Here is a 16,861-nt window from a genome sequence, read left to right on the forward strand (position 1 = left end):
CTCCGCCACTATCCTACTACTTGGGAATTTTTTAAGAAACAGGGGTCGAAATGTTAACTCTTTCACTGCTGCACAGTCACACCAGTTCTTTTTTTTTTTTTTTAAAGGGAATATCTGACCTTAGTCTTTTTCCTTCACTTTTGGGAAGAGTTTACTGGTGACACTTATGTAACAGTTACATTTTAAATTAAAAAAACAAACTTCTCAGTATTTTGGTGCCAGTATAGTTAAACCAGGACAACCCAGCGTTATCTGGCAGGCCTACCTGTGACTTGAGTGAGCAGGCCTGTTAGTTGTCCTTTGAAGACTGCTGCCATCCAGACACACAGGGGAGGAAGGTTCAGGTTACAGAGGAGCTCGGACAGCGATGATTAATTACAGCAGCGTCTGCCACCAGCCAAAACACAAGCAAAGGCCTTCATTTTGTTTTGTGTTTCCCTGCACCATCCTACGCCCTTGACAAAAAGGTCACTTACCAACAGGGGAGTTTTTGGTTCTTAACCTGTCATTTTATTGGGGACAAAGAGTGCGGAGATTTGTCAGCCTGGTGCATTTACCTTTTTTTTTTTTTTTTTTCCAATTGCCACTTCTGTTTTTTTTTTTGTTTTTTTTTTACAGATGATGTTGTAACTTTCTGTTCATAAAGAAGTCTTGTTATTTTACATATTATTTTCCAGTTCTGGAACATGTATTGTAATGTAAACTATGGCCGCCACACCTCTGTTCAGAGACATGGATAGCTTTATTGTTACTATAAAAAGATCTGCTGATCTTACAAACACAATGCATTATATTTGTGTATTTTGCAGACTATAGGATAAGCCGTGCCTATATATATATATGTATATATATATATATATATATATATATATATATATATATATGTCCATGAACATAGCTAGAGGCATAGCTATAGGGGGTGCAGTGGTAGCAGTCACTTCTAGGCCCTGGTGCTTGAGGCGCCTACTGACCCTGCAGTTACATAAGAAGACACCAGGATTATAAATGGCGCATGGTAAGTGGGGGCCTTGTTATGTATTTTACCTAAATTTACACCTCTTGCTTTTGCTATATCAGCTACATCAGGCATGGGGAACCTTCGGCCCTCCAGCTTTTGCAAAACTACAATTCCCATCATGCCTGGACAGCCAAAGGCATGATGGGAACTGTAGCTTTGCAACAAATGTAGGGCCGAAGGTTCCCCATGCCTGAGCTAGATGATCATAGAGATCTGGACCATACCATGACTCACCCTTATATTCAAAGCTATGAAAACCCTGTAATCTAGATCCTTCTTTGGATCAAGCAGCGGCTCCTCTCCTGTGATCGCTCCGTAACATCTCTGTATAGCGAACAGTTAAATACACAAATGTTGCTTCATCCCGCCACCAAAATGTTAGAATCTAAGATGAATGAAAACCTTAGTTCCTTTCCTCTAAGACAGACTGAAGAGACAGCCGATCACACGCACACGTGACTTAAGCAAAGCGGCTCAGATTAGTGCTGGCACATAGAGGAGTCTCAGGCAGAAAAAAAAAGAAGAAGCAAAAACATGTAAATAAAATAAATCTAATGGAAAGGAATAAATTGGGATTTGTCATGACGTTATAGAAGTGCATGTGGAGTGGCTGAGCACGCCTGCCAATCACCGGGAATGTGCCGAGTAATTCATCGTAACCGGAGGAAGCTCAGCTTCTCACTTTTCGAAAACCTGCAAATATGACTGAGACGTATTATCACAATCCCGACAGCGATGTAGACTACTAGTCTCTGTAATCTTATAGCCTGTGCTACCTAACCAAAACCATAAAAGAACGAATGCTAAAACTTATACGGAGCGGACGGTGTAAGTGCATAGGAGGGTTCGTAGAAGCGACAGGACGGGACTCATTTGTACAGTGCGACATGGACATTGACAGTGTCGGACTGGCCCACCAGAGGACTAGAGGATCATCCGGTGGGCCCCCAGCTTTAGTACCTGCACAAACACTGACTGATATGTTGTTTCTCACTGTTTTTTCATTGGTGGGCCCCAGATACCCCGGTCAGACACTGCACATTGAGGATACATTCTTTTAGATAAAATATAATAATGATGGTGTCCATAATTACAGGGGCCGGTATATTTTCGGCCGTCCAGCTGGATCCTACTGAGCATATTGTGTTGCAGCCTGCATGGCTATACTAAATATATTCACAACTAATTGTTGGCTGCCGTTCAGTTAATGCACCAGACTCGTTTTCTTGGTCCAGTAGGCTCCCATGTGCTATACGTGTCTTGGTGAAGACTAATATCAGACCGGCTATCCTGCTCACCTATACGGCATCTTTATTCCATTTTCTGTGGAGTTAAGAAAAAAAAAAAACACTAGGAAGTCATTGACCCATTTCTGTTTTACAGCAGTACACCATTCATTACAATGGGTTGCGGAGTCAGCTCTTTTTTGACGTGAAAGGTTAAGCCTTTAATTTATGTGGTGAAAAGAAGGAAGATCTAGTCACTGGTTCATTGTAAATAGGGAGACTGCTCCTTTAAATATAGCATCAGGGAAAAACATGACAGATGGCACTGAATGGGGACTGGTGGAATGGTGAGCATCTCTCCCAGCAGAGGAAAGAGACGTGAAGGAAGGGAACAGAGAGGGATGGAGAGATGGAGAAGAGGAGAGCGGAGGGATGGATGCTATAATTAGCTGCAAGTGCCTAAAACATGTGAACAGGGGATAAGGAGGAGCACTGCGCTGCATGCCGGTCTTTGAAGTAGGAAGTCCCAGAGATAGCTAGAGGAAACCTGTCAGATCTCGCAGGTTTGCGTATCAGAGATTTCTGTGGAGTTTTACACTTCAAACCCACAGTGTACCCTTCACAATCATCCTTTCATTGCTAAATCTTACTCAGTTGGGCTTTACCAATTTCTACACAGACAGATTATCAGTCCTGCAGTACAGAACATTAGAGTGTGAGCTCTCTGGGGAAAAGGTCGTTTGTGTCTGTGTCGCCGTTCACGGCTGAAAAAAAAAAATCAATTGTGCTTGATATCTACTAAACAACCAAGTCATAAATATATAAAAAGTAGGAGGGAAGCAGACATGGTGGCTGAGAACTCTATCTGTAAACTCATCTCAGGTCAAGGCGTAAAGGAATAGCACAAAGACACAACGTAGTAATACAGGATACAAGCTATACGAGATAGGGTCTTCATGGTAAATTAAGGCCGGGCCTCTGCGGGCTGTACACATAGATAAGAAAATGTCAATGCAATCCGGGCCACCCTGTGTGTCACAGCCTTGTACATGCAAGTAACACCTAGGAGTATCAATTTTACGTGTTACACAATTATTCAATTGAAATGTTTCATGGAGTCACAACTACTCCCAATGACAACCTATAAAGGGCTCCCCTAAAAGACCTTATGGGTGAAAAAAAGTAATAATGACATAACACCCTTATAGCGAGTGTACCATCAAGTACATCACTTTAGGTTTTTTACATGAATAGACCGGTTATTGGCACGGGGATGAAATTGACGTGGTCCTTTTTTGAACCGCGGCCCAGTTCCAGAGCATGGCGTTGGTCTATTCCCAGGCACCGGTCGGGCCCCTCCCTTCTGTGACGGGGCTCCATTCAAGCAGCTCCAGAGGGGAGGGGGTTCCATCACACTGGGGGGTGGACAGGCCTGCTTCCAGTGCTTAAGGCTGGGCCAGTGCCTGGGAATAGACCAGCGTCGTGCGCGGGAACTGGGCCGCGGTTCAAAAGAAGGACCGCGCCACCAGCATCTCCATGCCGGCGCTGATCCAGTCATGTAAGAAACTTAAAGCGATAGACCTGATAGTACATTTACTTTAACAGTTTCAGTTCACACTGGTAGGCACGGAAGCTTAGTGGCTTCAATACAGTCTAGACGGCATTGGACACAAGAACATTTCTGGAACTTGGCTATACCTTAAATCAGGTCAGTCTTTCCCCAACCTGTCATGATAGGCCGTATCAGCAGCGAGTCCCCCCTCCCTCCCGTTCATCCGGAAGTTTAAGTCTCCATGGATACAAGCACAAAATGAGACTGTAATACGCAATAAAGTATTTATCCTAAATCTGGCCCTATTTCTTACCACTCCAACAACTACTGTCCAGTTTACAGCACCACAGGACCATCCAGGACACAGGGAAGCCAATATCCTGCTATACGCTAGATCTAAAGTTCTCCGGTTCTCATCGGTGTCAGGTTCCTCCTGGGCCTACACTGATGGTGACACCTCACAGTGGTAGGTAACAGCTGAGAAATAATAATTTTCTTTTTCTGTCGGATACTGTAACAGAGCATGGTGCCAAATACCTCACCCCACCAGTGTAAGCGTCTCAAGATTTCAAGACGCACAACCGGTGCATGTCACCTCATTACATCAAATCAGTGCAACCTCTCAACTTTTTGGATGGTCAAACAGGGACAACATTCTTAAAGACTCTTTTTATCAGGCATATTTGTACACTAACGCCACATGAATTCCACTTTCAATCTTGTTTTCAGTCGGGATCAGATTGTGGATCTGAAATCTACGCTGTGAAAAATGCCTCAAAAAACAAAACAAAACACACATGGCACTTCACATCACGCAAAGCACCTGTTAGAAGCTATATCTGCCATGTTACGCACCTCATAAGTGGTGACGATTCCTGCTGACAGCCATGCCCAGTTACCTGGCAAACAATGACTTCTACGTCTGCTGCTCCAGCCCAGTCTTTAGGGGGCATTCACATGTCTTCCAGACGTTATGGACGGGGAAGGCAATTAATGGATTTGTTCCCCACCTGGCACAATATGTCAATATCATGACTTTTTGAATCGCCGTCACACTGTAACTACGGGTGGGGAAGGGATCCATTACTTACCTTCCCCGTCTGTAAGGTCCGCCAAATTGCGGAAGTTTGAATGTAGCCTTAGTGTCGAGGGAACTTGATAAACATTCTGGTTCAGCCAAACCTGAACACTCTGCATTTGACTCCAGGTGGCTGGAAATTTGGATGCAGCCCTAGGGCTGCCTATAGCTTCTTCAGCCACTGGGAGTAAAATGCCAAGTGTTCGGTTTTGTCTGAACCCGAACGTTCGGCATGTTCACTCAACACTACCAGTGTTTTGTACAGACCAGCAGGACAGCTATGGCCTGATCCAGCAAGGTTCTACTGCCCAGTAGATTTAGGTTTCTAGGACCTTCATACCCTGACCAAGCTCTCATTCCTTATGCTTTTGCTCCTGGATTGACCCTAATCCTGACCTAGGCCTTGTTCTTTTATATTGCTTCTGCTTTGCCCCTGGTATTGTTTGTCTGGTACCTCTTGTTCTTCTCCTGGCTCTTACCCTTGACTTTGTCTCTGATATTCTCCTGTTTCATCCTCTGGCCTATGGGCCCTATTACATTGGACGATTATCGTGTGAAAAATCGTTATATCATTGCAATTTAAACGATAATCGTTCTGTGTAATTGCAGGCAACGATCGAAAAATCGCTCGTATATTGTTGATCGTTGACTTATGGTACTTTTACACGGAGCGATAATTCACCCGATCGCACAATTAACGATTTTGAATGAACAATGTTTTTTTTTTTATAACGATCAGCGTTTAGAAGGAACGATACATCGTACAGAAAAATCGTTTTGGGATCGCTTAAGCCTATCTCACACATTTTTTGCGAACGATCAACGATGATTTGAGAACATGTTGAAATATCAAAATGAACGATTTCTCGCTCGTCGCTTTATCGTTCGCTGCATTTACACGTATGATTATTGTTTGAATTCGATCGTTATCGTGCAAATTCGAACGATAAATCGTTCCATGTAAAAGGACCATTAGATCTGAACCTAAAATTATTGTTAATTGTTCGCTGTAATTCCACATTTGTTCGCTTTATGCTGCGTTTACACGTAACGATTATTGGCCCGATTGTACGATTAGCGATGTCGGATTTACGATTTTTTTTAACGATCAGCGTTTAGACGGTACGATATATTGTACGAAAATTCGCACTGCGATCGTTTTGCGATCGTTTAAGCCTATCTCACACATTGGTTAAATCGGCGAACGACTGTTCACACGGAACGATTTGCGAATTTTTTGCGTACGATGAACGACGATTTGCTGACCTGATGAAAGATCACGATGTAAGATTTATCGTGCGTCGTTCGATCGTTCGCTGCGTTTACACGTACGATTATCGTTCCAATTCGACCGTTATCGCGCAAATTCGCACGATAATCGTTACGTGTAAACGCAGCATAAGTTCCGCATTTTTTCACTAATCGTTCAGTGTAATAGCACATTGCCCATTGTATTCCTGAGATCAGAAGGAATAAACGATCGCAATAACGATCGCAATGGCGATCGTATCTAACGATTATCGTTCTGTGTAATATGGTGAACAATTTCAGGTTAACGATAAACAATCTCGTTTGCGATCGTTTATCGTTAGTCGTTAATCGTTAAAATCACTATCCTATCCCGACTGATCTGCTGGTGATGACTCTCAGCTCTGCTCCTGACTATGCTACTACTATTCTGGAGACTGGGGCCTAGTGATCCTCCTGCATCAGAATCCATAACTCCCTGCGGGATAAAGGATAAGGACTAGAAGAACCTCCTTAGATTCCACACCGTAGTCTAGCCAGCTCCAGTTTACAGTATAGAGAAGCCTCATCTCTGCTATGTGACCATAAGATGTAGCGACACTGCTGTATATATATCGAGGTGGCAGAAGTCTTAGGTTGTGTGTAGTAATGCAGCGACAAAGTGACATGCCATTCCTTCACCTTTCATGTAATGAGCAGTTAAGCGGGACACACAGAAGATGCTAGGATCCCACCGAAAAGGAACGAAGCCGATATAAACAGCTCACTTGAGAAAGCCATGTACAATGCTCCGCCTGATGAGGGAACATTTAGCTTAAATCCTAAGTAAGTGGTGTCTTTGTGACTGAAGATTTCCTGCTTCTGTCCACAATTAAATATGTTTTCTGTGGGGAAAATAGAAGAGCACTTGACAGAGAGAAAGTGGGGATGCTTGAGAGGCCAATTGAGTGAATGGAGGGCTCGTTGGAATTAGAGTCTACGCCCCCTCCCCTTCCATGGGCACAGTGCATATTTGGAGTGCAGGTCAGCGCATTGTGTGTCTGGAATACCTTGCCTTTCCTGCCCTGGAGTTTAATCCTGCTGCATGGGAACAGTTTAGGGTCGGGACTGACTGAGTTTGCCTGGAGGATTTATGTGTTTTATAGATATACTCATATATATAATAATAAATATAGAATAGTAAAAAAAAAGTTGACGTCAGAATGATATCCTCTGATACTACATCTTGACCTACCATGATACAAAAAGCATTCATTGTATTTGTATTCTAGAAATCCCCAAAAATTATGCATAGAAGGCAATGCAATGCTCTTATATAGACTATACCCATAGTCAAGTTTTGCAAAGCCAGTTCAATGAACCATATTTAAAATGATAGAAATGTCTGTTCTGGACAAGTAGAACTATAGTTAATTCATTCTCACAAATAGTATAATATAGGTAACGTCCACACATAATGTAGATGTAAATAAAGCTAACACTGTTCTGGATTACTATTTCATGGGCACATGCCACACCGGAGAAAGGGAACTTTGGCCCATAACTACAATCCCCATCACACCTAGACAGCCAAAGATAACAAGTGAAGGTGGTCAGGTTCCCCTTTCCTCTACTGCCGGTGCAGAGATCCCGGTGGTGTGGTCCATTTTTCAAAAGACTTCCCGGTTTCTTTTTGTGCTCTATGTAGGCCCAGCCTCCCCCAGTGCAATGATATCCCCTCTCCTCGGTGACACAGCCAGACTTGATTCTAATAGAGCTGCTTCACCGAGAGAATATCATTACACTGGGGGCACAAGAAGAAACCGGTACTGATCACGGGAACTGGGCAGCCTTTTATAAAAAGGACCGCACCACTGGGATCTCGTGCTGGTGCCAACCAAGTAGTGGAAAAGAAATCACTACTTGAACTGGTACATTCGCTTTAAACATAACCTGTCTGTTGTAGTATCTACTTGCAATCCATATGAAAGAAACAATACAGGAGCGTATTTTCACATAACTCTGTTATCCTGCTAAATTATGTCTATTTAATCCTTCTAAATATTAATGAATAAACTGACAACCTGGTGTTACCCCTTCCCCTTGTCAAAGGGGTGTGTCCTTATACAATCTCATAACGGTGACATTGTATGGACCCCCCTAACTGGTCACTGGTAAAGTGGTGCAGCATAGACTTCTATAAGAGAATACACTCCACAATTGTAATTGTCATAAACAGGACAAGTACTTCAAGCGCAACTATTACAATATACAGTATAGACATAGCTAGAGAGCTGACAGATCCTTTCTAAGTGTACATGAAGAACTGTAAGCAGTTTCCTCCCCAGTATAAATCATTGATGTATCCCTTCTTATTTAGCTATATTGCATTGCTTTATTAGCTAGTGATCCTCTTAATCCCTCCATCCGATTCTATTCCGCTGATTGATTGGGAATAGAACAGTTCCCTATTAAGAGAGGCCTTTCCGCTGCCGTCACCTTAGTTTACCTTGCTCTCACCGACCATTCTCTATTTCCAGTTTATTTACTGTCGCTCGCTCTTTTAAGTTACAAAGGACAGCGGCCTACCAAAAAGACCTAATAATGGGTACATTACAAAAAAAAAATCAATTATAAAACATGACTTTATTCATTAAACCACCTACCTGCACCTGTGTAAACCTAACACTTGGAATGTGCCTTTTTCTTTTTCTAAAGAACAATATAACAACTATAATCCTCCTTCCCATTGCTTATAGTCATTAAGGGAACAAAAAAAAAAAAAGTTGCATATTGAACGATAGGTCCCGCTAGATTTGTTTACCTGATCTTTTGATTTGTGACAGCTTTGATAAATGCCCCTCGACGTATCACATTACTAAGGGGCAAATGAGAGTGATCGCGGGGGCATTCTCTTGTGCCATTCTTTGTGTGTGCGTTATGAAGGGTGGCAACCCAAGGGTTAAGGCATTGTATGGTTGGTAAGGCCCCCAGCTGAAGTGATGTAGCAAAGAACAGCTGTGAAGTAATTCTACTAATGATGAGGATAATAAGCACATGGCAGGGTTCAGGGCTGGCTGCTGAAGCTTCACTGCTCCTGAATAGATAGAAGTCATTAAATACCCTTGATTATCTCTGACCAATATGTAATGGGTTTACAGCCCTTTCAATTAGTTAGTATTTGCCTAGGACTCATTATTTTGCCTTTCCTTAAGTAAGAAGTCCAGCGGTTCAATGTTCAGTGGAATTTCCGCTTAGCTAAGTGGGCAGAGGTCAGCGACCTTAGAAAAAGAAGCATCTCTTTGCCAAAAACAGGTTCTTCCTGTACACCGGTCACAAGCAGCCCCATTCTCGTCACCTTCTTCTCTTGGGGGCAATGACATGAAGATGTCACAAAAAAAAAAGGAAGAGCAAAGTTCCTCCTGCTAGTATGCCCCAGGTATCCTCACCTCAGATCTTCAAAAAGTGACCAACATTCTTAAAGGGGTATTCCCATCTCAGCTAACATAGTTGTCAAGTTAAATATTTTTGCATATTCCTTCATTTTAATAACTTGTCCCTTTCTCCTGATAAGCCTTCTCCTTTCCTCCTATTGTTAACAGCTCTTTGTCTAGGTGTCTAACCACCACTCTGCTCTAAAAGCAGTGGTCTGTCTGGTGTATATTTAGTTATAATGTAGATATATAGAAATAGTGAGTATATACTGTATATTATAAATATGTATACTATAGCAATATATACACCAGCTAGACCAATGCTTTTAGAGCAGAGTGGTGTTTGGTAACTTAGATAACAAGCTATAAACAATGGTAGGGAAAGTGTAGTGAACGAGGCAAATTTGATAAATAAATGTATTGCAAAAATATTTAACTCCATGAGTATACTTATATTAGTTAAATGGGAATACGCCTTTTAGAAGATTCATACAACATCCATAGAACCCAACTCGCACCGTTATCATGACCACGAGGCTACAGTCATTTATCACCGTGACATTTTTAACCTTCACATAATCCTATGAATTCAAATTCAAATCTCCAATTCTAATCCGAATACCTTTCTCTCAATCAGATACATTTGCATAAACGTATTCATACGATGATCATCCTAAAACCAGATTCTGGAGGACATTGCCTTGGTCAGTTCCTAAGCTGTTTTGACAGCAGTTACGTCACCATCCAAGTGCAAACATATCAGAGGTATTGGAACAACCTCTTTGGTTAATAGCGGCAATATTCGCACAGCTTGTCCGGTACGTCACTATGGACAAAGTCAGCGCGTCTACTCCAGCCACATAGGTGTAAAAGGCTTTGGTTATTTATGGCATGCGGTAGTTAACATGACTCATTACAATATAACGGTTAAGCATTAAATAAGACATGCACAATTTCAGTATCACACCCCAACAAGCGCCATCACTTTCTAGCCTCTCTATAACCATGCACATATCCTAAGTTCATGACTTTTCCCGTGCACCCTGGAAATGGACTCTTCATAAAAAATTAATCCATCATTATAGCAATCAACGGTGCATTCTCCAAGCAGGCCTGTTGTATGGATTTTTAAAGGCTTCTTTTAACACTTCATGCCCCCGAATAGAAGAAGAACAGAGATGGCGGTTACTCACCGTGAGATGTTGGAAAAGCCACGCCCTCATGATATTCGTTGCTACTTTGGGGAATATGCCTCTTTTCTTTTGCCTCTTTTTGTCCTTGTCTGGATCATCATCGTCCCCTGTGCCGGGAGATGCAACACTGTTATCTAACACATCCCCTGGATGATAAAAAGAGAGATATATGGATAATATCAGACAAACTTTCATAAAAAATGGATGCCATATGACTATAGACAGTTGACTAGAATCCATCTGCTTCCATCCATTGGGGGAACATGTCCGTGTCATCTTTAACGTTTTCCTTGGAATAGTCTAGTGAAAGGGACATCAGACGTTCTCCTGCCTTGTCCTATAGCAATGTGACACTTAATTACAGCCTGGTGTACCTGTAAATTCTCGGCACCATGACAAAGGTTGAATTCTTACGCGGCTCCCATCACCAGTGGTTTCCTTCAGACCTTGACATTTGATTTGTGATAAGCTAAGTCTACATCGTGTAAGACAACTTTTCTATACTCAAGGTATTGTTGAGCTATGTTAGACTCGATGCGTAGCTGGTCAACGCAGTAATGCAACAGCTGTCTAAGCGTTATGGAAGGATGGCGAGAATGGTGGGGGATGAAGCAACAGCTGGATGTTCAAAGGAGAAGATATTTCATGTGGACACTTCACTTCCCTACGTAGAGTATCTGCAAAGAACTCTCTTTGCCCTTGCTGGACTCTTAACGCACTTGGTTGAATACACTACATACGACATGATTGAGTCAACTAATGAACCAAAGTTTTGTTCTGCATATAATCTAGAATGAAGCAGTAGGTCCTACAGAAGTCTTTGCTTTCTACTTCCCCTCAAGCTTAACATCAATGGAATAACCTACACCACTACCGAGTGCTTGGGGAGCAATAAAGCAGGGCATGCTACGCCGGCACTCAACCAGTTAAAATTAAAAGAAAAAAAGAGATACACTCGTCAACGCCAGTGTGCCAACTTAATCAGAAGTTTCCATCACCCAGTCTTGCTCTTTTGTGCTTTTCCATGGCATTAATTGTGCATTAGCAAAAATCATTCACTTTTAAGAGCCTTGCTTATTTTTTTTTGCCCTGCGGCTCCGATGCCTTGAAAGCAATGCCTGCAGGGCGTGTGAATTATGTATCTGAAAAACCCTGCTGCCAGGGCAATACTGGCCCCCACCTTCTGAAAATTTATACCGCCATGTCTCCCCCTTTTTGGGAAGGCATCAATCAACGCGGGCCGGATATATCACTCGCATGCATTAATATTTGAACTAATAACTTTCGGGGGGAAAAAAACAGGGCAGCTAGGGTTAGACATGGATGCGAGTTACTTGTGGGATAATGAAATGCAAAATAAATGAAGATTAGGAGGACACTGCTCTGGATGGCTGATCTTTTTTTTTCTTCTTCTTTTTTTCATCTTACACATCATTAGTCCACAGTCACACGAATGAGAAAACTGGAAGGGGGGAGTTAATGCTCCCTGCTGGCCCTTGTAAGCTCTATGTCCAAGGGAAGGACATGTGTGCAGCCACTGGGATCCCAGCCTGAGCAGAACAGACAATAATAAGTCCCAAAACCTCAGACTAGGGCATATGCAGGAAAAGTTCTTTATCAAGAAGCAAAAATTTGGGGCAAAAATTTTATTCACTGGCCCAGCCCTTTATTTAAGTACTCTGCCAAACACAGTATTTCCTGTTGCTACGACCTGGCACCAACCAACTAGGTTTATACCCTGCCAGCCATCCTTCCTGAAGGCTGCTATCTTTTTATTGTAAGACCTGCTCAGGAGAGGTTATCTGTTGAGTATAGTGTCTATAGAGACGTTATTTGTTTTTTTACAGTATATAATTCTATTCTAGTATTGTAGAATTAAATTTTTGCTTTGTACTTATTATGGAGCTAAAACCACTTTCTCCATAGGTCTCAAATTTGATTACTTTGGCTTCAACAGCCTTTGCAGTTTGCCGTGTGATCTCTATCGAACATATATGTTTCTACCCTGTATATGCTCTCCTCCTCCAGTCTCTGTGAGCTGTCCTCCAAGGTTTCTCTCCCTCCCATCTGCTATCTGAACTGGTGTAAAAGTTATGACTTGTAATGTCTATGAAGCGGATAAACGGTAGGAAATTGTTATAAAAGACTGCTCAAAATGTTGCTTTAGTTTACGTTTAGGAAACAAATCGACCAAAAAAAATAAATGCAAACTGATATTTTTAAATTGTGACAGCAAACACTATGAAAATAACTATAAAGTTGTAAGACGTGCAATTATCAATGACTGATCTATGATGTATTGATGGCCACTACTGTAGTGCCCTGTCTATTCTGGCAGAGGTGGTATCTCAGCTGTCATGATGTTATTACAATACTACACAGAGAAGTAGTTTCAGATGTTCCAGCTGTTATATAGGTGCCAGATGTACCTTTATTGCTCTGGCATAACTTCTGTCACTACTGCACATTCAAAAGAGTCCTTTTACAGAATATCCAAATCTTCAATCGGAATGCTTTTATAGATACAACCCCGCGAGTCCACTACGGACATGATATCGGCAGCCATCTGTGGATCCTTACATTTTTTACTCCACGTTTTACTGGAGCATTTTTATAGTCAGTCATTGTACGGCACATTCATAAACATCGTACACATCTTTGGTATCAGTGACAGATACAACTACTACGTGCAGAACTGGACTGAGCCACTAGAGGATAGTCCATAGAGAAGACCGTAAAGCAGATCACTGACTGATGGGCTCGGCCATGTTCTGGGGTCTTTAGTAGTTTTCCTTATAGAATCTATTTATGCAGTACTATACACTTGATTTATTGTATTTAGTTGGTCCAGGGTATCCAATGTGACACCAGTTAGATCAATACACAACATATATCTTGGAACTACTGTAGTAACAGACATATTAACATATCTATTCCTTTACTAAAACTTGGGGTAACTCTCTCCTTGTTCTAATATAAGCTTGACATCTCCGTAACAGCGACAAGATATAACAATACATTGCTACCTTATTAGTAACCATACATGCATCAAAACCACATACAATATTCATTGAAACGATGGCTCAGCAACCACAATTGCATGTGTAAGCATTTTGGGGTTTGCCAGTGGCTGGGTACTTATACAAAACATCTATGTCTAGAATTCAGGGACTATATGTAGTCGAGCAGAGAGGAGAAGCCTTATTAATACTGTTATTGGGATAAGTAAATGGGGGGGGGACATAAACCATACTAATACGTTATACTTAAAGCGAACGTATCACTAGGTACATCGCTTTAAGTTTTATACATCAATAGACTGGCGCCAGTGCGGAGATACCGGTGCCACAGCCCTTCTTTTGAACTGCTTCCCGCTTTCCGCGCACGGCGCTGGTCTTTTCCCGGTCATCGGCCCAGCCTTAAGCACAGGGGTCAGCCCGCCCACCCCAATGTGACATTCTGCCCTCCCCTCTGTGTCACGGCTCCATAAGAATCAATGGAGTTGTGCCACAGAGGGGTTTCATCACACTGGTGGCAGGCTGACCCCAGTGCTTCAGGCTGAGCCGATGACAGACCGCATTGTGTGCGAGATCCGGGCTACAGTACAAAAAAAAGGACCAGTCTATACATGTAAGAACCTTAAAGGGATGTACTTGATGATTTAAGGGGGTTATCCAGGCATATTTCCCCCCAGAAATAGCACCTCTCCTATCCTCAGTTCGGTTGTGGGTTTTGCAGCCTAAGTTGCATTGAAGTGAACTGAGCTGACTTGTAATACCACTCACAACCTGAGGGACAGGGGTGGCGCTGTTTAAAAAAAAATATATATATACACCTGTGTTTTTGGACCCCCTCTCACACCAGTTGTACAGCTGTAGACACCTTGCAAAAATCAAGCCGAATATGTCCGCATACAAAACATGGACGACGACAATGAGTTGTTATCAGGTTTACATCCCGGTTCCATACTCATTACCAAAAATGCAACCTAGTGCGTATCTATGCCATGGGATTCTCCACGACACTAGATTTGTGTCAACGTTACCAACTTAGAAGATGGAAATACTAAGCTGAGAGAATGAATACCCAAGCCCATATGGGTATAGGATATTAATAAGGAGCCTTGAAGTAAGAGGTTAACAAAGCACATTCCTTCTCAGCAGCAGAACCCGGATTAATTCTTCTGCTCGCACACAGACCTGGAGTGCTGGGAATTGTGGGTGCGTCTTGTCGGAGCCCTCTGACTTTTAGTTCCTATGTAAATGTGTGCACGCACACCCACCTATACATTATATATTCGCCCGCGCTCTTAATGCGCACACTTCTCCACTGTGCCAAGGAACTGCCTGAGGGCAAATTCTCCCAAACAGTAATGGCTTTTGACTGCTCCCTGGCAACCCTGGGCTGTTGTAACCTGGGCGGATGTGATTGTGCGAGGCCCAGGAGCTGGCTGCTGCTTCATCAGCTGTTTGTGTGACACAGATGGAGAGAGGCTATTACAGAGCCAAGCTGGAAGACCTCTGGGATCTGGGAAGTGTAGAGCTGCAGCACTTCTTATAAGACAAAAGTGTGTCTAAGTGTAAGTGCATGTCTGTAAATCACTTAGAGGTATGATGCAAATAATGCAAGTATACTTATTTATCAGTGCACTTTAACCATCTGCTTCTCCGCCCTATAAGAAGTATAACGCAGCACCCATGTTCTTCAATTAGACATGGATGAATGGCAAATAGGCCTTAATGTAGGGATGGGGAAGCTTCGGCCCTCCAGCTGTTGCAAAACTACAATTCCCATCATGCCTGGACAGCCGAAGGCTGTCCAGGCATGATGGGAATTGTAGTTTTGCAACAGCTGGAGGGTCGAAGCTTCCCTATCCATATGTCTATGTACTACACGTCTACTCTTTGCACTTATATTATAACCAGGGCCGAGCCCATATGTCTAGGTAGTACACGTCTACTCTCCCATTGCACTTATATTATAACCAGGGCAGAGCCCATATATCTAGGTAGTACACGTCTACTCTCCTTTTGCACTTGTCTTATAACCAGGGCCGAGCGATCTATATTGTTCTTATCCCTATTACTGCGAATCAAAATAACTGCAAGAATGCAAACAGGCCAGTATCTCAGGGTTGACTTGTTGACTTCTCCCCTTGAAGGGTATGCAATGTACTCGAAGTGAAGTAAGTGACGCAGGCCGCGCAGGGCTTGGTGGACATGTCTTTGCGTGTATACACTCAAACATGGGAGGGGAACGGCAGACTATTCTAATCCTGCCTGAACTCCTGAAAGGAGGCTGGGGTGTAGCACCTTCTAAGAAAAGCTTTGTAAACAAAGAATTGTGTGAGGTTTGGACCTAGTCACTGGTTTCTCTCGTGCTGGTTAAACAAGATTTTACTACCTACCCTGACCATGCCGTATACAGTATTGCGGTCGTATATTACTGCTAAGTAGTCGCAGTTCTGATTTATTAAAATGTAAAATTTAATTGTATACGTTAACGTCTAATAGTTGAACGTTTCATATTGCAAAGGATAAGAGAAGTGATGGTGATAATAATAAAAAAAAATACTTAAATTATTATTATTATTATTATTAATAATAATAATAATAATAATCATCATCATCATCATTATCGGAATAATAATGAAAGTGAATATGTAATACATTTATTTATATTATTAATAATAAAAATATTAATAACTAAATACAACAATAATTAGTAAATAATAAATTATTATTATTAATAACAACATTATTAATAATAATAATAATAATAATAATGATAATAACTATAATAATAAATAAAAATACAGCAAAAAAAAAAAAAAAAGCAAAAAAAAAAAGCTATAAAGTGTCTGTGTGTCCTATGTGTATCTCCGCTACTATACTATAGTTACAGGAAGGTTTAGACCAGCAACCACATCTATGCCTAGGGAAATAAATAAAAACAGTTGAGCGGAAGAACAAGCTAGTATTTACTCACTCTCTGTGCAGATCCTGCTGTGCTAAACAGCCAGGACATGTTAGAGTGAAATGTGCCTGTGATTCGCCGCTGACCAGGAGAGCAGAGAACAGATGACCTAGAGAAGTTTACATGCAACATTTACTAACTGTGTGGGTTTTGTGAC

General features: G+C 42.0%; 1 protein-coding gene across 6 annotated transcripts in view; it reads right to left on the minus strand.

Annotated features, from left to right (window-relative positions):
- Window positions 1–16,861, minus strand: part of MEIS2 (Meis homeobox 2) — a 123,452-nt gene that overhangs the window by 50,630 nt on the left and 55,961 nt on the right. For 4 of the 6 annotated variants that reach the window (XM_069951354.1, XM_069951356.1, XM_069951352.1 and 1 more), the window contains exon 8: window positions 10,729–10,874. In XM_069951354.1, the coding sequence (XP_069807455.1) occupies window positions 10,729–10,874 (146 nt within the window). The remainder of the gene's footprint in view (window positions 1–10,728; window positions 10,875–16,861) is intronic. The other 2 variants (XM_069951355.1, XM_069951357.1) reach the window with 1 other exon arrangement.

The sequence above is a fragment of the Dendropsophus ebraccatus genome, chromosome 13, assembly GCF_027789765.1.
Source record: "Dendropsophus ebraccatus isolate aDenEbr1 chromosome 13, aDenEbr1.pat, whole genome shotgun sequence".
NCBI lineage: Eukaryota > Metazoa > Chordata > Amphibia > Anura > Hylidae > Dendropsophus > Dendropsophus ebraccatus.